The 21,883-nt window shown below is 44.5% G+C and overlaps 1 protein-coding gene across 6 annotated transcripts in view; it reads right to left on the reverse strand.

Annotated features, from left to right (window-relative positions):
• Vwa3b (von Willebrand factor A domain containing 3B) overlaps positions 1–21,883 on the reverse strand; it is a 172,430-nt gene that overhangs the window by 142,018 nt on the left and 8,529 nt on the right. For 5 of the 6 annotated variants that reach the window (XM_063229904.1, XM_063229905.1, XM_063229906.1 and 2 more), the window contains 5 exons: positions 15,981–16,075; positions 13,813–14,063; positions 12,080–12,242; positions 6,307–6,476; positions 2,737–2,852 (listed from right to left, as the gene is read on the reverse strand). In XM_063229904.1, the coding sequence (XP_063085974.1) occupies positions 2,737–2,852; positions 6,307–6,476; positions 12,080–12,242; positions 13,813–14,063; positions 15,981–16,075 (795 nt within the window). Of the gene's footprint in view, positions 1–2,736; positions 2,853–6,306; positions 6,477–12,079; positions 12,243–12,515; positions 12,655–13,812; positions 14,064–15,980; positions 16,076–21,883 lie in introns of those variants that run through there. The other variant, XM_063229908.1, reaches the window with a different exon arrangement.

The following is a 21,883-nucleotide window of genomic DNA, read 5'->3' on the forward strand; positions in this document are numbered from 1 at the left end:
TGAAATCGTAAGTCAAGGTAACCCTCTTTTCTTTAAAGGTGTATAGAGCAGGCATTTTGTCCCAACAGTGGGAAAGTGGCTGATGCAGTGATCTTACCAAAGAGGTTGAGGGAGTGCCCAGTTTGCCCTATTCAGCCCTTCCATCCCTTCTGCCTTGTAACAAGATAACATTTGTCCTCCACAAAGGACACGGCAACAAGGCCCTGTCTCAGAAGCAGAAACTGGATCCTCACCAGACAGTGAGTCATCCAGAGTCTTGGTCTTGGACTTCCTAGTCTCCATAACTGTGAGAAATACATTTCCGGCCCTTACACCCTTTGTTACAACAGCACAAGAAGACCAGGACATTGGAAGCCATCACTGAACAGATACTTTCAGTCTGGAGAGACGAGAGTTCTAGGGATGAACCAAGGTGCAGGCTGAACAATAGTGTGAATATAGTTAATGCTACTGAGCATACACTAGAAAACAGTTAAGATGTTTGATGTTCTAAATATGTCACTACAATTTAAAACTATTCTCTACCATGACGGTAGGGTTGTTTTGGGTTTTTGCATTGGCAGGGAGCCCAACTGCATGAGTAAATCCTACTCTGAAAACTGATTATCCAGAGTGCAAAAAAGTCAATGGCAGGGAATTTCTTTCAGGTTCCAAGTGTGTTCTCTAGATAGTGGTTCTCCAACTACTCGCTTGATAGTTTCTGTATTCTATATAACAGGAGGTAAAATTATCTCCTAGGGAATCATGAGAGAGTGACCTGAGAAATGCGCAGTGGTAAATGATTATATGGTAATTCAGAGAGGAAACCAATCAGGAAAAGGTTCAAGCACTGCCTCTAAAGCCTAGGTAAAGTTGGAAACTACATATTTTCCAAACTAAAACAGTCTGTCAAAGATTTCCGGGCAGTTTTTGAGTGGAAAATGCAGGCTTCAAAATGTTGGCATTTCTGGGACATTGTGATGGATTGAGGAGACAAGATTGCATATTTAGGATTTGACGGCCCCTTTCCCTCCCGCCCCACTCAGGACATGTGATCACTGAAATGGATTTAGAATAGCAAGCCACAGGGAACATTTTATTCTATGAAAAATATTGTCTGTAATTTAATTTGTATACTTCCCAGCGCTGGAAAGATGGTAGTGGTGAAAATGTTAGCTCTGTGGTACATGTTTTCTTTTATCACTCAATTACCAAGTGATATGATTTGAATGCATCCCTCAAAATTCATGTTTTGGAAACTTAATCACCAATTCAAAAATATTAGAAGGCAGGCCCGGTAGGTGATAGTTAGGTCATCAGGGCTCTGCTCTCGCAAAGGGATTACTGTCATTATCACAGATGTGGCTTGGTTTTTGAGAGTGGACTTGTTGCAAGTTCAGCCTTCTCTTTCCCCCTCACTTTTACTCTGCCCTTCTAGTGCCCTGCATGGTTGGCATAGCATGAAGGCCACTGCCCAATGGTTAGCACCATCCTTCATTCTCCCCAGCCTCCAGAACTATGAGTCAAATAGATCTCTGTTCCTTGTAAATTACTCAGTCTTGTGCATTCTGTTACAGCATCAGAAAGCAGACTAACAACCCATGGAACACAGAGGATGAAGTTCATCCCTGTTTGCAAGCCTTGGGATCTGGTGACACCGTGAATTCTTCATCCTGATCAAATCATTGTCCCTTAGGCTTAATCTTGTAAATCACTTTCAATCGGCATGGCGTGCATCCTCAGTTAATTTTTTCTTAAATTGCCATCAACCTGGCTTATCATTTGGCATCTTCTCAAATTCTCTTGAGACCTCCAAGGTCTCAAAGAATTGATCCAAAGGGATCAATCTGATCACCACTAGAGTAGCGATCCAACAAGCTCTACTAGATCTTCTCCCTTGCTCTGCTCTGGGCTACTAAGAATTGAATTCTGCAAAATCTGCATGTCCTGGCCCAGCCCTTACCCATAATCCCCATCTGACAGCCTGGCTGATAATTCAACTAACTGCCTCCTACTTACAGTCCCAGCATCCTTCTCCTATGAGCATTTGCAACATCACTACACCAACTGAAGAAGCTTTCCTCAACTGCATGTTGCAGCATCGTCCCATTCCTCAGAGTAGTCTTTGCCATACATTGAAGCTAGAAATCTGTTTGATAACTGGAGCGTAGAGGCTCACTGAGGTGGGTGTTCTTGGACTTCTGATTAGTCACTGTGCCCAGCCATCTAATGACAGGACAGGAGCTTCCTTCTCTGTTTCTCTCAGCAATTTCTGTTCAGTGCCCTTGGCACTTTGCAGTCTTCAACCCAACAAAAACTCCCATGTCCTTGACTTTCTGACTAATCTTCCAATAGATCTTTTCTGAATCACAGCCTTGTGTCTCATTAATGCTGTGACCTCAGCCTCTAGATCACAATCTTTGAATGGAAAAAGTGATTCATTCCACTTCCATAAAGTTCCCTTACAGCCCAGGCCCTCCCAGGGGCAGGTCCATGTACTCAGGCCCAGAAACCTGAGAGCTGTGGTTCCTCCCACCGCAGCCTCAGTGAACCCAGGCACCTCGGGAATTTTCCTGGGTAAGAAACAGGCCTGAGTGCTCGGCTCACAAATTCACCACTAATATCCATTAGCCACGCCCTCTTGCCACCTAAATAATGCACAAGATGTGAGGCCTACCTAATACTTTATCTCCTGACTTACACAGATGTACTGAAATTATACGGATATAAGTCACATTATTCCTGGATTCCAGGTACCTGGAGGGAGTTTTCCTTTCAGTTTCCTTGAGTTCCAAGAAGTCACATAGTCATCGTCCTTCACGGAGAATGCAGGAAATTCTACACACTCTGTTCTCTCTGCAAATGCATGGAATCTGGAACAGGAAGGATGGTCAGCATTAGGCTGTGGAGAGGCATCTGCACATGCCTGCTATTTCTTCTAGGACTGTGAATTTCCTCTTTCTGCTGTTAACTGCGTTCTATACCCTTGCACTTGTCCCAGCTTTGTGAGAGGGTAATTAGCTCAACCAAAGAATAATTCATAATCCTAGGGAAATTATTCCCTATGTCTCTGTGAGTTCTTTTGTTCCATGGTTCCATCATGTCAACCCAGTTTTGATGAATCGGGAATCTAATGGGGAATCCCAAGAGTGACCATCAGTGTCACACGTTCAAGGCTGAAAGCTGGTGATTTGAGCTGTACTATGTTCCCTATTGCTGATCAGCTTCAGTCAACTTTCACTTAAAATACACACACACACACCAAGGATCCAAGTGAAAGCACTGATGACAGGAACTCTGATATGGACAGGTGTTTAAGGCCTGCCTGCTCCAAGAGTGGGCCAAGGAATAGCAGCACCCTACCTGGGTGCTGGTTGAGGACACACATCCCTAGACCCCCAAGCAGATCTGGAGAGTCAGAATATGAGCTTTTACAAGGTCCCCAGAGGTCCCATGTGCACACTAAAGCTTGTTGTGTGCTGGCATGGCACACAGGGTGATGGAGGAAGTCACGCTTTTGATATCCCTTCACTGGAACCTAGAAAGTTAGTGACAGCAGAACATTAGTTTCCCATGGGTGAAGAAGGTCTTGGGTAATGCTAAAAGTCCCACCAGCTGTCGTCAAGCATTCAATCAGAGAGGCTCCTGAGATGCTGCGTGGGTTGGACAGACAAATAAACAAATGCTACAAGAGGTCCAGGGGCCTCTGAGACCACGGAAAGTCTGTCCTAGTCCTCACGGTTTTCCTCAGAAAACGGTTTGATGGAAATGAGTCAACTTCGTCCATTTCCCTGCCCCAGGCCAGTGGATTCCCAGCCTGGTCATGCCAGCCTCCTAGAGGAGCTTCATCCAGGGCAGAAAGGGCCAGCACCTCCCTCCTGTGACCTCTTGGCAGGGCAAGGAGGAGGGATGGGCAAGGTCTGTCCTGGAAGGCCCCACAGCCTGAATGCCTGGGCTCTGGGTGCCCCGGATTTCTTATTGTCTGATTTGCTCTGGAATGAGAACAGGAGAACAGAAAAGGCGGCAGTTTCCTCCTGCTGATGACATACCCAGGCAGGAGCAGGCCACAGATGGAGCAGTTTCTGCTGAGTCCTTAGAATACAGCACTGGGGCTGGCACTGAGGGTTCCGCCCAAAACAGCCTTTGGTATGAAGCCATCAGAGTCCAGAGTCCATTATTTAGGTATGTGGAGGATCACTAGGCCTCCTACAAGCTAAGACGGCTGGGATTCACTGTTTCCAGTTGGATATTAACTGCTCTAGCAGGTTTCTCAGAGTGCTTCAGATGATCACAGGAAAGCACAAGCAAAGAGGTGCCCCTTCCGGGTGTCTTTCTCGCTCCTATAGTGAATAGGAGGCAGGGAGGCCCCTTTTGTGATTGGGGTGTTCGGGAACCCAGAATCAAGTCAAGCACCACTGTTAAAGGATTTCAAAGTGCTTTAAGAGCAGCTAGACCAGTGGGCCTCTGACTCTCTAATGGTCTATTACAAATGAAGATTCCTGACCTAAGTCAGACCCTAAAAGTCAGAATTCCTGGGCCTGTGGCCCTGGAATCCGCATTTCCATCAAGTTCCCTAAACAGTTCTTATGCAAAGCGGTGGGAAAAGATTGCACAGTCCCAGGCTCCCCTCTGCTAAGGGGATCACTCTGCAAAGTCACCCAGCTCCCCAGGCCACTATGATGAGCTCTTGAACTTGCAAGCAAATGCTGGGGCACACTCTGTATTAATTTCAGACAGGCTAACTTAGCAAAGGACTCAGCAAATCTCTTTGTAAACACAGAAGTAAGGATCTTCTCCCTCAGGGGACCTAACTTCACACACACACACACACACACAAGGAAGAGACATACATTCTTAAATGTGTTACTAGTCAGGTATGGTGAGGCCAAAGGATCAGATGGCTTCCTCTGAAAAGACAATCTGTCACTCTCAACCCCCGCTACGAACCGAACTGTATAACCACAATTGGAGATAGGCACTCTATAAGAAGATAATACAGGTTGCTAGAGTTCATAAGAATGGAGCTCTGATCTGATAAGCAATCTCGTAAGAAAAAGAAAAGATTCCAAAAAGTCACTATCCACCTATGTATCTATCTGTCATCATGTGAGGACACAGTAAGAAGTCAGCTATCTTTAAACCAGAAAGAAACCCTTTACTGAAAACCAAATTCGCCTTGATTTGAACTTCCTAGCTTCTACAGCATGAGAAGTGTATTTCTGTGTTTAAATCACCCAGTCAGTGGTATTTTGGTAAGGGAGACTGTTCTAGTTTGTACCTGAAATGTCCCCAAAGGTCCCTGTGTTAAAACTTTGGTCTCGGGGCTGGGGATTTAGCTCAGCAGCATAAGCGCCTGCCTTGCAAGCAGGCAGTCATGGGTTTGATCCTTCGTACCAATAAAAAGGAAAAAGACAAAAAAAAAAAAAACTTTGGTCTCCGGTTTAGCACTATTGAGAGATGGTGGAAGCTAATCCCGGCCGTTAAGAGGCGGGTCCTAATGGGAGGTCTTCAGGTCATTACAGTGTATCATTGAAAGGAACCCTGGGATTCCAGTTTTTTCCTCTTCTCTTTTGCTCTCTGGCCATGAGGTGAGTGTTTTGCTCCACTATGACCCAAAAGCAATAGGGCCAACTGTGAACTGAACTTTCCAAAACTGTAAGCAAAACAAGCCTGTACTCTTAGTAAATTGTCTACTCTAAGGAATTTGTTATAATAACAGGAAGTACACTAACACATAGTCCAAAAAGACTAAGAAAGTTCCCAGGAGAAGCCAGCACTCTGGCCCACACAGGACTGGTCAGGAGTCAGAAGGTTAAAGGTAAATAGTGGGTTAAGGCTGTATTGGGGTTTCCCTGGGAAGGACCAGGTGAGGCAAAGTAGCAGGTTTCGATTGGGCTGATTTGAGTAACTGCAGTGAAGTCTGGGGTGTAGAGCCATCTCCCTTTGTTGGGCCTGGCCCTAGAGTGATTAGGTCCTGAGTGGAAAACACAGGATTGAGAGTGGAGCACTGGATCAGTTAGTTTGCATATGACAGGGTCACCCCCAGATTGTCCTTCAGCATCTCTAGGAATTGGCTACCCCTGGGAAGGCAGTCTCCCCAGAGTCAGCAGGCCCCAAAATGTCAAAATATCAGAGTTACAGGAAGCAGAAAGGCATGATTAACAAGATAAAGCAATAAAGGGTACATAGAGACTAAAGACTGTATTGGAAAGAGGGAAAGAATATGGCAGCAGATTGGGTAAGAAGACCACACAAAACCCACGACCCTCTGAGCTCCTAGGCACCAGCTACCCAGCACGGCCACTCAGAAGCACATTTTCTGCCTACCTGCCGTGGGCCCTGGCACTCAGCTCCTTTAGGAAAGCTATGGTGCCTTCCCCTCTGGCGTTGAAGGACACCGTGTGAACCAGACATGGGATCTGCAAAGCCATCTCGAGAAGCAGCTCCTTGGATTCCTCGGAAACTTCGCCCACGACAAAGTAGTAAATAGATTCGGTCTGCAAAACAGAGGCACAGTGATTTAGCTCCCTATGAGTCCCACCCTTTCACCAGGCTCATCAGCAAGACACTTTCTACAAAACTGCTTCTTTATAAACAAAAGGCAAAAAGAATCACAGCACTGCTCAGTGTTTTGTGAGGCCTGGGAGGCAGTGTCAGCAAGTGAGATGTTTACGACCTGGTGCCAAGGAGGTCTTTAGCAGTGGACGCTGTCTCCAGTACTGTATGAGAAAAACACGGCCTGCAGAGTTGGAGAAAAGCATCCACTGGGCCCATGAATGCATCACTCAGGTTGGGAGCAGTTATTCTCACATTGAGGAACAAAGGAAGTCCTGGCACAGCCTGTGTTTACAGAAAGCCCCTTGGTCATTTCCCAAGGCAGCACCAGATCTCTGCAGCACAAACACATCCATCCCCAGTCAGTACAGCGGGCGGGAAGGCAGGCACAGCCTGCATGGGTTTCTTCTCACCAGGGAGGCACATGCCTCACCAGGGATAAGAGACTGTGCTGATTCTGTAAAGCTGGTTCTCATCCAGGTCTGTGCTCCCACGCCATCACACTAACCCATGTGCAGAAAGGGAGAATGAGAAATTCATTCAGTAGCTATACACGCACGAGCGCGCGCGCGCGCGCACACACACACACACACACACACACACACACACACGCGCGCACTGTAAGCAAGAGTTCTGGGAGATGCAGGAACCCACCTTGCCAGCTTAGAGACAATCCCCCAAAAGTGCTCCTTGCTTGATTCAGAAGAAGGAAAGCCCATAGGAGGGGGTTCTTTTGACAACTCCCCCCAACTCAGCGACACCAGTCATGCTGCCCTGTAGGACAGTGGACCTCGCCTCCCCCAGCCACTGAAGAGCTCTGTGGCCTGAGCCACATGATCTCCCTTGTGAAGAAGGAGATGCAGGTCGTTCTGCAAGACTGAGTTTTAAGGGGATGATTTACACTTAGGCCTGTATAAGGGGTGACCAGAAGATATGGTGAATGTTCACGTTAAAAAACAATCACTACCATAAAAGACACTGTGCCATTAACCCCTCTCCAGCTCCCCTTGCTTCACACTACCCATCCATTGCTCTTGCTACTTTCCGAAGCAGCTCTTAAAGTCCTCCTTTATCAGCGCCTTCGCAAGAGTTTTCCAGCTACATCTAGGCCCAAATTTAGCCCGGGGGCAGAGTCATGCTATCATAGGTACTAAAACGCCACATGTCCCAAGACAACGAGCAGTATCTCCCAGGGCCTGCGAGCTCCCGCATCCGGATGCCTCTTCCCCTCCGCTGCACACCAGGCTGCTTTGCTCTCGCGATAACCAAAGCATCTGAGATCCACGTGCAGAAATGTTTTCCTCCCAGGGTTTCATGAAACTGAAAGTCGCTGCAGCCGGCAATGAGTCAGGATTTCCTTTCCTTTACGGAAGGGCTGTGCCCTTATTTGCTATTCATTACCTTCATTACTCAGCTTGGAACTGTGTTTTCGGTCAACTTTTAGCTCCTGGGAAGTGCTTATGTGGCGGTCAGCCGCCCCCCCCACCCCCCCACCCCCGCACACAGCCTTTCAGCCTCTTGTTTCTGCTCCCCTCACAATGACACTGAGAAAAAGAGAAGGCAAATATGCCACCTATCCGGACTCCCCCCTCCCAACTGCCAAAATGCCCCCTAAAGCATAACGGCCTTCAGGTTATCTGCTCTTTGGAGTAATGAGCTAAAATAAAATTTTTACTGAATATTCAGAAAAGTTGTGTGGAGTGTGCACTGCTATCATATCATGCCCAGTCCACAGATGAAGAAACGGAGGCTCGGGTAGGTTAACTGACTTAGCCCTGGAGCTGGGAAACTCTAGTTGTCTGAGCCCTGAGCATCTGCCCTAGTTCTCAACCACCCTGCTGTGCCGGTTTGCAAGAAAACTGGTGACCTGTTAGTGAGGGATGAAAATCCCAGAACTGTGAGAGCATCAGACAGAAGGGAGCCGAGAGGGCCAAGGAAGCCTCTCCTGCTACTTCCAGGGCTCCCCCAGCACCAGCACCGCTGGACCAGCATGGGGTGCAGGAGCGTGCGGGGCTGAAAGGCCCCATTCCCGAGCGAATCTTCTTCCCTTGATGAGGACCTCTGCGCTCCTTGGGAGCAGAACCCTCTGCAGGTTCACACAAGAAGCCTCCTCTCCACTCCACTCTTCCCTGAATGCTGAGCTGGCTGGAATAAGACATGGGTTACACACAGCTAATAGAAAGTAAAAGTCAAAACCTCTCCCCACTTCAGAACACAGAAAATAGGGGAGCCTTCGTTTCCCTGGAAATGTCCGCATCTGTCTGGGCCGGTGGTTTTGTAGCTCCCCACAGCAACCTGTGTTCTGCCCAGCCAAGGGGTCCTTGCCATCTTCCAGCTGCAGCTTCGAGGCGGGGAGAATAAATAGACAGGAGGTGGCGGCTTCTCCACCAGCCGCTCCCAGTCAAAGCCTGTTCTCTCAGCCCCGAGGCCTCCAGGTATAAAAATCTCTGCTCTTGGAGGTGCAAACACGAATGTCAACCAGAACAGCAGCAAGAGGCAGAGCAAAGTTCTGTCTTGTTCATATGACGCTGAACGTTCCGTCTCCGGCCAACTCCAGACCTTGCAACTCAGCCCCAGGTCCTCCCTGTACCGGTGGCAGCTCTTGCCTGGTTTGGCCTGTTTTGATTTTCTGATTCCCTCCTTGGTGGTGACCGTTCCTCACCTATTGATCCAGGGTAAGATCCTGCCCATCACCCTTGACCAGTCTGGCCTCTCAGGCTGCCAGGTCCTTGTCCCCCTCTGCCAACCCCAGCAGAGTCCTACAACACTCAGCAAATTCACCATTCTGCTCCTATACAGACCACCTCCCTTCAATTCAAAACTGCCAAATCTGTGTTACAACTTGGAGATGGAACCCCTCAGCTCCATATCTAGCTCCTGAACTCAAGAATATCAACATTATTTCATTTCCATTCCTTCAGTTTTCAACAAACATAGACTTGTCAGACATTTATAGACTTGTTAGACATTAGAGACTCAAAAATGGAAATATGTGATGCCTGTCCAAACTGCTGCAAGAAAACAACCGAGGTGCCAGTTTCCTGAACTGATGGGTTCAGGTCTTTATCTTACAGTCCAGAGGTGTAGGCTCTTTATGAGATCACATAGATCACAGGATCCTAGGATCATGGCCTCAAACTAAACAGATGTGTGCCTGTCTGGTGGGTTGAAGAGAGGCTAAGAGAACAAAAACAGAAAGCCAGGCGTCCTGTAGGCAGATGTCCTTCTCCTGAAAGCAGACGCCCTCAGGTATCCTTCCTTGGCAGCCTAGAACCAGGGCTGTGGATAAACTGTCTTCTCCCTCCCAGTGACCAGAGTCCTCTATAAGGCTTCCAGGGCCTCCCTGCACACCACCCCTCCTCATAAAGGCCAAGGAGATTACTAACTTCTAAAAGATGTTTGTCCTGGAACCCAGAGGTTACTGCAAAGCAGAAAGCAGGCTCTGAGCTCACCTGGGCTCTGGGGACACCAATCCCTTCACCGGCCAAACCCTTCCTCAGTACCCCACTCCCAAGGGTACTCTTCCCATGTGCCAAGTCTTTTTCCATAGGATGTAACAGGAATTTATGCATCAGTGACACTCTTCATGCGATACTGTTGCAGCCATGATTAAGGAGGACCCCCCCTCACACACAGACTGCCTGGACTCCTCTCAGTACTCTGAGATACTCAATACTCCCTCTTTGGTCTTCTCTGTGACTGCAATGCCCAGTACAAGACGAGGCCAATGGCCTATTACTCACATGGGCTTGATACAAACATCAGACTGCTCTGCTAATTTATTTGATCCTCTCAGACGTTTGCAAATCCAAAGCAGGCTGTCATAGGCAGGAAACATCTAGATGTTTATATTTAATGCTCAAAAAGGTTAAACCTTAAGTCTTTTCTATTCCTAGAAAACTGTAGTCTCACAGGTGAATTTCAGACTCCCTAAGGACCAGAGGGGCACCAAGCAGAGGAGCAGGCCCTCATGGGAAACCATGGCCACACTCCGCCCCCCAAGACATGCACAAGCATGCCTTTTTTTTTTTTCCTCTTCTTATAAAACACAGAGGATGACATTTTTATATATGGGGCAGGAGCATGTGCTGGACTTTTCCTTGGGACCACCCACAGATAGAGGCTGTGGACAGGGAGACTCAGCTGTCTGCATACTCTACATTTCGGCATAGCTCTTCTCGGGAGCTTTGAGGTTGCACCTGATATCAGTGTTTGTGAGCTATCAGACTCCCTTGGAACTCCCCGACTCGTTCCTCAGTTAGAAGGCTGGAGATGGCTCCAGAGCAAGGAGAGGCACAATCCAGAGGGAACTAAAGGCGAACGGCGGGGCCCCGGGAGACCTGGCAGTCATAGCAGGTGATTGGGCTCAGCTGTGCTTCCCACAGCCAGATTCACAAGGGAAGAGCTCACACACTCACACACACACACACACACACACACACACAGAGGCACACATCCAGCCCTGGGAAATGTTCCATTTTTTGAATGCTTATTAAGGTGTCCAGACACTTGGAATTTGCAGATGTTGAAATAAACTTGAAGGGCCAAAGAACAAAATAGCTTGTATTTGGTTCTCCCTTAATGGAAACCATTTGTTCATCTGGCTTTGTGAGGAAATCAGCCTGCTTGGTGTTGATGAACACAGGCCTGGGAACAATCTTTCTAGGTGAGTGCATGGCCTCTTTGCCCAGGAAAGGACTTTTGAATGCAGCAGGTAACATTTGTATGTATCCCAAAAGCAAGCTGCCCAAACCGACCTGGAGGGTGGAGGCCGAGGGACCCCTTGTGCCCAGGGCACTGCCTCACCATGCTGCTGCCCTGCCCTGAACAGTGCCAGCACCAGTGCGATTCACAGAAGTGCACACAACTTAGTGGCTTCTGCCACGTAAACCTTTGTTTCCAAATGGTCTCTTCCATTGCATATGTCTGTGCATTAGCATTTAGAAATAGGTGGGCTCTGCGGCTGGGGTGCCCCTCACCTTGGAAAGCATGTGATAGACCCAGCTTGGAAGAGGGACTGGGAAAAAGTCAGACTGTGCATGCAGGGGAAGCCCTATTTCCTCACCCTCCAGGTTCTGGGAGTCTCCCCACTTTGTCTAATCCCTAGAAGAGACACTTTGGTTTCTCTAAGTGGCAGGAGGAGCGGGAGTGGAGTGATGTTACAGATTCAGGCGATGGCTTGAACTCCTGTTTCCTTGATACTCGGATATAAGTGGTACTCATCTCTCCCGGCATTGGTAATGCGGGGGAGTCTTCCCTGTATCCACAAATACTCCAGGAAAAGCCTAGCTGGGCTCAGGGGACAGAAATTTGGGAGCTACATTTTGTTTGGTCCAGCTCTGCTATCCCCCAAAACATTCTTTTGATCCCTACATAGGACCTGGAATCCATTTCTCAAACTGGATCCAAATCCAGTGGCAAATAGGATGACCGCTTATGGGGCTCCTCAAAGCCAATCAGCAGAAAAGCAATGTGGAGACACTGGGAGTTCAGGCCACATCTGAAGCCACTGTGGTGGCCTGGACCAGCCAAGGGTCACACTTACAGTTTCGTCTTTCCCAGCTTCCAGCAGGGCATCCAGTCGGCTCATCCCACTCACGGTGAGTGACTCAAAAGTCAGATTTCCAACCCAGCTGATGGCAGCAGCTATGGATTGTGGGGTCACAGGTGTGGCACGCTCCTTCCATTTCACAGGCACTTGAGAAACCCTGAAAGGAACCACATGGAGCAGTCAGCAGGCAGCGATCCAGGCTGCCACAGTGGGGTCAACCTTCAGGTTCAGAGCCAGGGGCAGAAAGCTGCCTGGCATCTTCAGCAAAGAGAGGGAAACACGGCAATCAAGGCTCCTGGTCCTCAGAAAGTTACTAACAAAAAGTGAGCTGCATGAGAGTGATCTGACTCATTCAGAAAAAGGGGCCTTCTGATCACACAGCATCCCTCCCAAGCAACACTGAAGCTGACTAGATAAAAGTGATGCTTACCTGAGAATTAAAACGAAACATTAACAAGTTCTTTAGAAATACTGACAGAAATCATTGTCATCAATAGGCAGGTTTCTATGAGACGTCTTCTACAAATAGCAAATTTATAAGGATTCACAATGCTGAGATTTTGCAAGCTGGTAACAGTTTTGCAGCTCTAAATTTGTATCTCTAGCTCTTTAAATGACATTGCTTTTTTTTTTTTTTTTTGCTCTGAAAGATTTCCATTGGTTACTTTTTGAGGATAAAAAAATGCTATTGCATTGATTTTAGCAGTGTTAATTTATAAATCTGGAGAAAATGTGGTCAAGCTTCTTAGTTTGAGCTGAGAAGTGATTAACTGCCAAGCCTCAAGAAGAGGAGGAGCCATTTGCATTTATCTGTGTTTATAATCCTAGCCCACCTCTAGAGGTAGAACTGACTCTTACTGTGTCCTCGACTGTAGTTTCTCTGGGTGAGAAATCTAGCAGAACGACACAGTGCTATAGTAAACATTCCTATGACAGGGCTGGGATATAGCTCAGCTGCAAAACTTCTGCCTGGCAAGCACAAGGTGCTGAGTTCGATTCCTGATTCCAAAATAATAATAATAACAATAATAATATACCTAGGACAGAAACAGGAATCTGGGGGGAAAAACAACAATAATAAACCATCATCCCCAAAGATGCTTTCTTTTAAGCTGAATGTAGTTGATTTAAAAAGGAAGAATAATTAGGTGGACCTCTACCCGCAGAAGATGTTCCCTCTCAGGGAGGTGTAACCACTGTTCCCTGTTCCCAATGAGAAGCCAGCAGGGAAGTCCAAATTCTCGTGACTCCAAGAATCCATAAATAATTGATTTGGGAGCCCTGAAATATGAGAAATATGACAGGCACCTGTTGGTCTGATTAAAGTAATCAGCTCAGAGAATGGGTCAACTTGAGTTGTAAATTCAGCCTGGGAAAACAGGATAAAGGCTTTGGCCTTTGAATTCATTATCCAAACTAAAACCTAAAAAAAGTGAAGAGATTTATGGCCTCATGTATTGAATATGAATATATAATTCATATTCTCATATTTTGACTGTCCTAGGCATTGAAAAACAAGAGTGTTTCTAAATCTGGTAATTCAAAAACTAAGATGCCCTCTGCAAAACAGATAAAACTTTCCTAAAATTTATTCACTGTGGGCTTTCTGCTACAATATTCAAGGAAATTCTAATACCTCCTCCTTCGTCACAGCTCTGAGTTAGCGATGCTACTTAACTCCAAATATGTATATGTCACTGAGATAAACGCTCCCTCTGGGAACTCACCATATGATATTGAACTTGGTTATGTGGGCCACCTGTTCCTGGAGGACCATTGTCAGAGCATCTTGGCACAAATCGAGCTCCCCCTCCAGAATGTCGCCCCAATCCAGCACTATAGTGACACACTGTTCCAAGATGATGCCAAAAATCTGCCGGCTTCTGCTGGTGAGCCAGTCCATCCGCCTCTTGTAACTCTCCACGGCTTGGGCTAAGTGTTCCACAAGCTGATGGATCAGTTCCGAGTTAGCTGTCAGCTTAAGGGAAACAAAAGTCAAAGTGAAAACACAAAAAGATGACCCGAAAGTAAGTCAGTAGAACCACAGTGCCACCATCAAGAATCATCCACGAAGAATCCTCCTGCACATGGCCCTCCAGTCCTGCGAGACCGGGGAGGAAGGGCTCGAGTTTTCCAGCTGAAAAATCTTTGGCTGGTTCCCTGCAGAAGAGGGGCCATGATTCATTCAAAATACAGCCCTCTGTTTTCTTTAATGTTTTTAAGATCATATTTTTATCTTTACAGATTCTCAGAAAATACCTAGGGGCACTTGTAAGAAGGGAAAGCGAGAGCAGTAAAGGCAGGGGAGACAAAGGAATCTGGCTGCAAAGATTGTGAGCCACAGTATTCCTGAAAGTGTTTCTAACCAGGCCAGCAGGCCCGGCTGCCTTTCTCTAAGGGATGGCAGCCTGGTTTCTCATCCTCCTGTTCATAACCTCTGTCCCAGTGTCCTCTGTCTCATAGACCAAGCCTGCCTGTGTCTGGGGGACCCTCAGGAGGTGACAGAAGACTTGTGGGCAATTTCTCCTATGCACAAATAAATCATCCTTCACAGAAGTCAGCCACAATGGTGCAGAGTTGCTCAGGGTATAGGGAAGTGGAAGATTAAAAAAAAAAAAAAAAAAGAGTGAAAAAAATTATATAAGGAGTTAAATTCTGGCACTTTTCACATTAATGTTAAAACTTCCCAGAACACCCTCAAATACCCAAATTAAGGAAAATGCGCTTTCTGAATGCACTGTACAATTCCGCATTTTCACGCCTGTTATTTCATGCCCTTGTTCCCCTCTGCGTCCTTCCCAGCTCATTTCTCAGCTTCTCCGCTGCAGCTTGGGTCCTTATAGCAGGACTCCTAACTCCCTCGCCAGCTTCCACAGCCTGTGCCACAACACAGGAAGCTCGAGGGACGGCTCGCAGGGATGTGGAGGTGGACTTTTGTGGCACAGAGATAGACGTTTTTAATAGCTAGGGAGGGATTTTAAATGAGGTTCAGGAAAAAAGTAGATTTAGCACACCAAACTCAAGAGATTCTCACTTAGTGTCAGGCATAGTTTAAAAAATAATTTAGATTTTAAAGAACACAGTCAGCCCTCCACACTCATGGGTTGGGCATTCTCAAGATTCAACAGACCTGGGATGGAAAATATTCAAAACCAAATTGCTTCTGTATTGAATGTGTACAGTTTTTCTCGTCATCATTCCCTGAACACAGTGTTACAGCTATTAAGTAGCATTTACATTGCATGAAGTATCACAAGTCACTTAGAGGGGATTTACAGCGCTCAGGAGGAGACGTGCAGGTTACATGTAAATACCACACCGCCTGGTATGAAGGACTAGAGCATTTGTAGAGTTTGGCATCAGATGAGGGTCCTGGAACCAACTGCTGTGGACCCCAAGGGATGACTACATTAGGAAGCAACAGACTGGAGGTGCATGCATGTGCCATGACATGAACCCACGGGTGTGCATCTCTGCGTCATGTGACAAGGCCTGCTATGTGTTGGGGGACAAGATCCACATGTTAAATTGCTGGGCACGGAGGACCCCAGGTGGATACACTTTTCCCCTCTCCTCTTCCACCTGCTTCTGTCAGATCATGGTAGCTTTGGCCTGGCCTTCATCTGGGTTCAGAGACTCCTGTCCTACTGCCTCCTGCCTCCTTATTTTTGAAGCAAAACAAAGTGTTAATGTGCAAAAGTTCTCATTCTGGTCAAAAGCATTCTGCGATAATTTTTGGCAGGTCAAAGGCATCTGTCGGCAGCTCCTTGGCCATGACTTGCATCACCCTGCCATTGCCCACAGGAAACCTTCAGCACGAACCTCCCATGCTCTGTGCCCTGCAGCCACCTCAGCACGGCGTCCCAGGACCTAGCTTCAAGGGAACCTCACTTACGTTGTACACACGGCCATCTTCTGCCCTGCAGAACCGCGGGAAGAGGCCGTCAGCGTACCGAGAAGCCACCGGTCTCCCCAGAGAAGTCACATAATCTGCATTTTGATGAAGAAAAACGACCAAGATGGGGGTATTAACAAAGCTTCTTATATGTTCTAAAATAATTTTTCTGACACCAATCCCAGTGTTGCTTTGCATTCTGTTCTAAATCATGAAGTATTGCCAGGTGCTATAATAAATATAACACTATGAGTGTAATCTTTTCATGCACAGATTAATAAAAAGGCAAGAACAGAGTTCATTTCCTGGTTCTTTTGTGCAGAATGGTTAAAGCAGAGGTAAAAAAAAAACAACACAGAAGTTGTGTTTAACTCATGAAAACTTTATTCAAGACTTGTGCTTGTCTTTCAGATGTTTATTTTATTTTTTATTTTATGGAAAAAGTAAAACAAAAGTTCATAACAAAATAATAGGAAAATGACAATAGCTGATACATTACATGTCGTTACCTTTGGAGCAGTTGCTCAGGGTACAGGATACAGGCATAAAAATCGCTCCAATCCGTATCAGCACAAACGTTCCTTTTTAATGAACTCAGAGACCTAATAGCGTAACTGACTTGAATTTTTCTCTTTTCCTTCGTGCCCTCTCCCCTCTCACCCATCTTACTTCCTTTGCTCTTTTGAACAGTTTCTTCCCATTTTACTGTATCTATTGCATATTTTTTAAAATTTTATTTTAAAGAGAAGAATAGATAACCAAACAATGAAATTGAGTGTCAGAACAGGGGAGCAAGGCAGTTTCAATGTCTGACACACTGCATGTCGGTGTCTTGTGTGTTATTCAGAGTACAGGACACAGGCATGACATCCTGTCTAAACAATATTAGCACAAAACATTCTTTTCAAGGAACAAGCAGAACAGCTGTAGAACTACCTTCCTATCTTGTATATACACATATTCTTCCTTGCACCCATTCTTCCTTTCCTGTATCACAGTTTGTCTTTTCTTTTGAACAGTTTCTTCCCAATTCACAATGTCTATTGTACGTTTTTTATTTTAAAGAAAAGAAACAAAAAATCAAGATGCAAACACACCTAAAAAGCAACACGAAAGTAAAACAACAACAACAAAACACAATAGCTATACAGGCTTTCAAAACAAGATGACAGGAATTTAACAGTGGTTGTTGTACTGCACATTATTATCTTCAAAATAGTTGCACAGGTTACCAGACACAGGAATAAAACAAAACAGTAAAACAGAACAAAACATTGGATTTTAAAAACAAGACAGAAGCAAATCCCCCACAGTTGCCACAGTGCACACTGTCATCCTCCAGGTAGATGCCCGGACCGCCAGCCCCACACCTGCAGAGTCAACCAAACAACCCAAGCATCCAGCTGTTCCCTTCACCTCAGCTGCTATCATCTCACTCAGAGTCCTCCCAGTCAGCCAGTTAATCACCTGGGTGGGGGTGGGGGGATGCTCTTCAGGCTTCCCAGCCCACGCACCAGCTGGCTCACGGAAGGTGAGCTTTGTCTTCTGTTGAGTCTCCTCCCAAGCCCCATTGTGGAGCCTGGTTCACCAGAACGTGTGCTTTGTCATCTATTGTACATTTTAGACTTTATTTACTCTTTCAGCTTTTCTTACAAGGGTTGACAATATGATGTTTACACATGTGAGTCTGATATTTACATGTGTGTCCAGTTTGTTTTACTTATAAATACAGTCTCAAGTTGCATCCATTTATCTACTAGAGTCTCAAATTTATCCTTCTTTATGGTCAAGTAGTATTCCATTGCGTAAAAAGACCACATCTTGGGGCTGGGGATTTAGCTCAGTGGCATAAGCGCTTGCCTTGCAAGCAGGCAGTCATGAGTTCGATTCCCGGTACCAATAAAAAGGAAAAAGACAAAAAAAAAAAAAAGACCACATCTTTTCTATCCATTCCTCAGTTGATGGGTATTTGGGTTGTTTCCAAGCTTTAGCTATTATAAATTGTGCTGCTATAAACATAGGTGCTGTGGTATGACATTCTAATTCTTCTGAGAAGATATCTAGGAGGAGAATAACTGGATCAAATCGGACCTCTAATCCTAGTTTTTGAGGAGTCTCCATACTAATTTCCACAGTGGTTGAACAATTCTACATCCCACCAACAATTTTTCCTCCATAGCCCTGCCAGCATTTGTTATGGGCTGATTCATGAAAGCCATTCTTTCTGGAGTGAGACGAACCTCAGTGTTGTCTTAATTTGCATCTCTTGAATGACCAGTGATACTGAACATTTTCATTTTTTTATTTTCCATTTGCATTTATTCATATGAGAAGTGTATTCATCTCAGGTGCCCATTTTTTGACTGGGTCTTTGAATTTGGGGTTGGTCTGAATGTTTTCAGTTCTTTATATATTCTAGGTAGAAGTCCTTTGTCTCAAGGGACAGTTAGCTAAAATTTTCTCCCACTCTGTGGGTTGTCTTTTCACTCTGTTGGTGATTTCTTTTGCTGTGCAAAAGCCTTTAATCAGATGAAATACCAGTTGTTGATTCTTTGAAGTACTTTCCGTGGGGTCTGGGTTTTGTTTATGAACTCTCTACCCACACCTATGTCTTCAAAACGTCTCCCTACTTTGTCTTCCAGTAGATTTAGTGTTTCCGTTTTAATATTCAGACCCTTCATCCATTTTGACTTTAGTTTAGTACATGGTGGTAGACATGTGTCTAAACTAGTTTTAGACACACGTCTTTTACAATGCACTAGGTCCAGGCTCACAGGATGGAACACAGTGTTGTCTGAAACATGTTCCTGCTTCTTCACAGAACTGCCAGGAGGCTGCAGAGGCTGTGAGACTGACAGGATCTGGCAGGGCAGGGAAGAGGAAGCTTCACTGAGACACCTTCATCCTGCTGCTGCTGGTTTCACAGTGTTTGTTACTGTCCTTGGCATTATTACAGTTCACTCCCGAAGGTGGTGCTCCTAATGCTGGTGCTGGCTTTCTTCTGCCTTTCTCCAGAAAGGCAGAAAAGTCAAGGCTGAGTTTTATCACCTCCCTGGTCAGGGTTGGTCCCAAATACAAGGGGCGATAAAATTTACAAGTTTCAAAGTCTGACTCTCAGCATAGTAAAGAATGAAGAATGGGTCCTTGAATTCCATCAGCAATAACCCCACTCAACAGACCTCTCAAAGTCTAATACCTATTGCCCCAAAGTTCCAATTCCCACACATAGATACAGGAACTTCACCTCACCAGCAGCATTTACTATTCTTCACAGGTATTTTGTTATAACAATTTAAAACAGACTAAGGCAAGCACAATACATGTACGAACTTAAGAGCAAATCAGAGGTGCCAGAATAAAGTGTCAGCATATCAGTCACTTCCCAATCACTGGAACAAAATACCTGACATCCACAATTTAAAGAGAGAATACTTCATTTTGGGTCAGTTTCAACTGGCTTAGTATGTGGTCTCCAACTCCAAGGCATCAACACCATAGAACAACACAATTTCACAGGAAAGCTGTTGAACTCTAGGCAGCCAGGAAACAGAGAAACAAAGTAGAAGGTGGGATCAAGAATACACCTTGTCAAGTCATCTTCCAATGACCCAACAAGTCGCACCTCCAAATGTGAGAATTTCAAGGGACCTTTTCCATCTAAACCATAGCAGGTGGTAACCATGTTTCTGCCAAGATAAATGACCCAATCTGAAGAGCAAATCTATATATGCTTATATCAAAGAATAAAGTTTCCATGATCTGTGGGACATCAGGATATTTAGCATAACACTAACTAGAATCTCAAAAGAAAAAGAGAAACAAATAAGGTAAAAATATAGAAGCAATAATAGTTGAAAAATTCTCCAATTCTACTTAAAAAAAAAAAAACTTAGAGATCCAAGAAGTTTGGCACATCTTGTGCAATATAAATACAGAGGAAACCAAACCAAAGCATATCATAATATAAAGCCAAGTACAATAGCTGAAGACAAGAATAAAAATGAAACTCTTAAAAGTAGCCACAGAAAAACATTATATATTAGATAAACATGCAAAGAAAAAATTTTTTGGATATGACTAATTGTTCAAATGAAAAAACAGAATTCACAGAACAATGGATTTATGTGTTTTCAGGTTAATGAAGCAACCTTCCTTTTCTCACTGGAATGATGTCAGAGTAAAACTTTCTCCACCACTCAGAGGTAACATGACCATCCATCCACAGTGTCACTCAAGACCGGATGGAGAACAATGAAAATGTACCCCTCAGTTCCAACCAGGGTAATATCAGTGGAGGCCTGGAAAGTCTGGGCTGCCATCCTGAACAAGGAGCCCCTCTTCCTTGTAGATGTCACAGGGGCTGTGGAAAGAACCAGGACTTCTACCCCTACCAAGCAATTATACTAAGATGCCATCCTTTATCCACCAGAGACTACAACACAGAAGTAAGAAAGCTCCAGATTCAAATTAGAAAATATCTACCTCTGTTTTAATTTTTTAAAAAAAAACATATCATTCTTAATGCCAACAAGATCTCCAAGTTAATGAAAAAAATACAATCAACAATATGACACCAAGATGGCGTTCTTGTTAGAAAGATCCAACAAGGATCTTAAAGCAGTCACCATAAAAACACTTTATCAAGCAATTATAAACATGCCTGAAAGTAATAAAAGCATAGGAAATTTCAGCAAAAAAAAAAATAGATTGAAGGACCAAATGAGAATATTAGAACAACCAAAAATAGAATAACAAAAGAAAAAAAAAAAAGAAAACTCAATGAATGGACTCAAAAGGAAAAAAATGAGTAAACTTAAAGAACAGAAATCACTCAACATAAACAGACAAGATAAAACAGACTGGAAAATGAACAGAGCCTCATAGACCTGTAAGATTAAGAAAAAACATCAAATTCAAGTCACTGGAATATCAAAAGAAAAAGAGGGACAAGGTAAGGCTGAGAAAAATACTGAAAGAAAGAAGGGATAAAAAAGACAACAGAGTTAAGAAGCTGAGTAAAATGCAAAAAGAATAAACCCAAAGAAACTCACCTGAAGTACGCCATAGTCTAACCTCTGAAAACTAAAAGACAGAAATAAATCTTGACAGCAGTCAAAGAAAAATGACACGTTACCAATGTGGGAAAATCAATTCTGATGATTGTGACTTTTTTCATTAGAAACTTTGGAGGCCTGTAGAACATGGTGTGATATTTCTAAGTGCTAAAATAAAATAACTATTCATTAGAAAATTTAAAATTATTCTTCAGTATCAGAAAAATAAAGAGATCTTCACACAAAGAAACTAAGAGAATTTGTTACTAGCAGAACTACTCTTAAGGAATGAATAAAAGAAGTTTTGTAAATAGACAATGACAAAAGAAAGGGCCAGGGATTTAGCTCAGAGGTGTAAGTGCCTGCCTGGCAAGGGCAAGGTCGTGAGTTCAAACCCCAGCAAACACACACACACACACACACAAAAACCAACCACATACACTAGAAAATGACAAGAGGAGGAATCTTAGAATATAAGGAAAGGAAGAACATAATAAGCAACATGATGAGTAAGTAAAGTGAAATTTTTTCCTTTTCTTGAGATTTATAAATTATGTTTGATGGTTACTCTAATGTTCTCAGTACATGAAGAGAGAATAATACATGTTATTACAAATGGGAAGAGAAAAGGAACAAGAGTGATATAAGTTTCTGTTTGTCACTCAAACTTATAAAACGTAGATACCAGTATATTTTTTAATTATGCACATAAATTTTACATAACAAATGTGTAAAAATAATATAATACCTACCACCTTCACCAAGAAAATCATACAAGAAATTACACTAGAAAATATTGCATATAAAGAAAAATAGAATTCAAAAAAAATGTTTAAGTAACCTAAATTT

The sequence above is a fragment of the Cavia porcellus genome, unplaced genomic scaffold (assembly GCF_034190915.1).
Source record: "Cavia porcellus strain 051 isolate PalLab524CR breed Dunkin Hartley unplaced genomic scaffold, mCavPor4.1 scaffold_18, whole genome shotgun sequence".
In the NCBI taxonomy this organism is placed as follows: domain Eukaryota; kingdom Metazoa; phylum Chordata; class Mammalia; order Rodentia; family Caviidae; genus Cavia; species Cavia porcellus.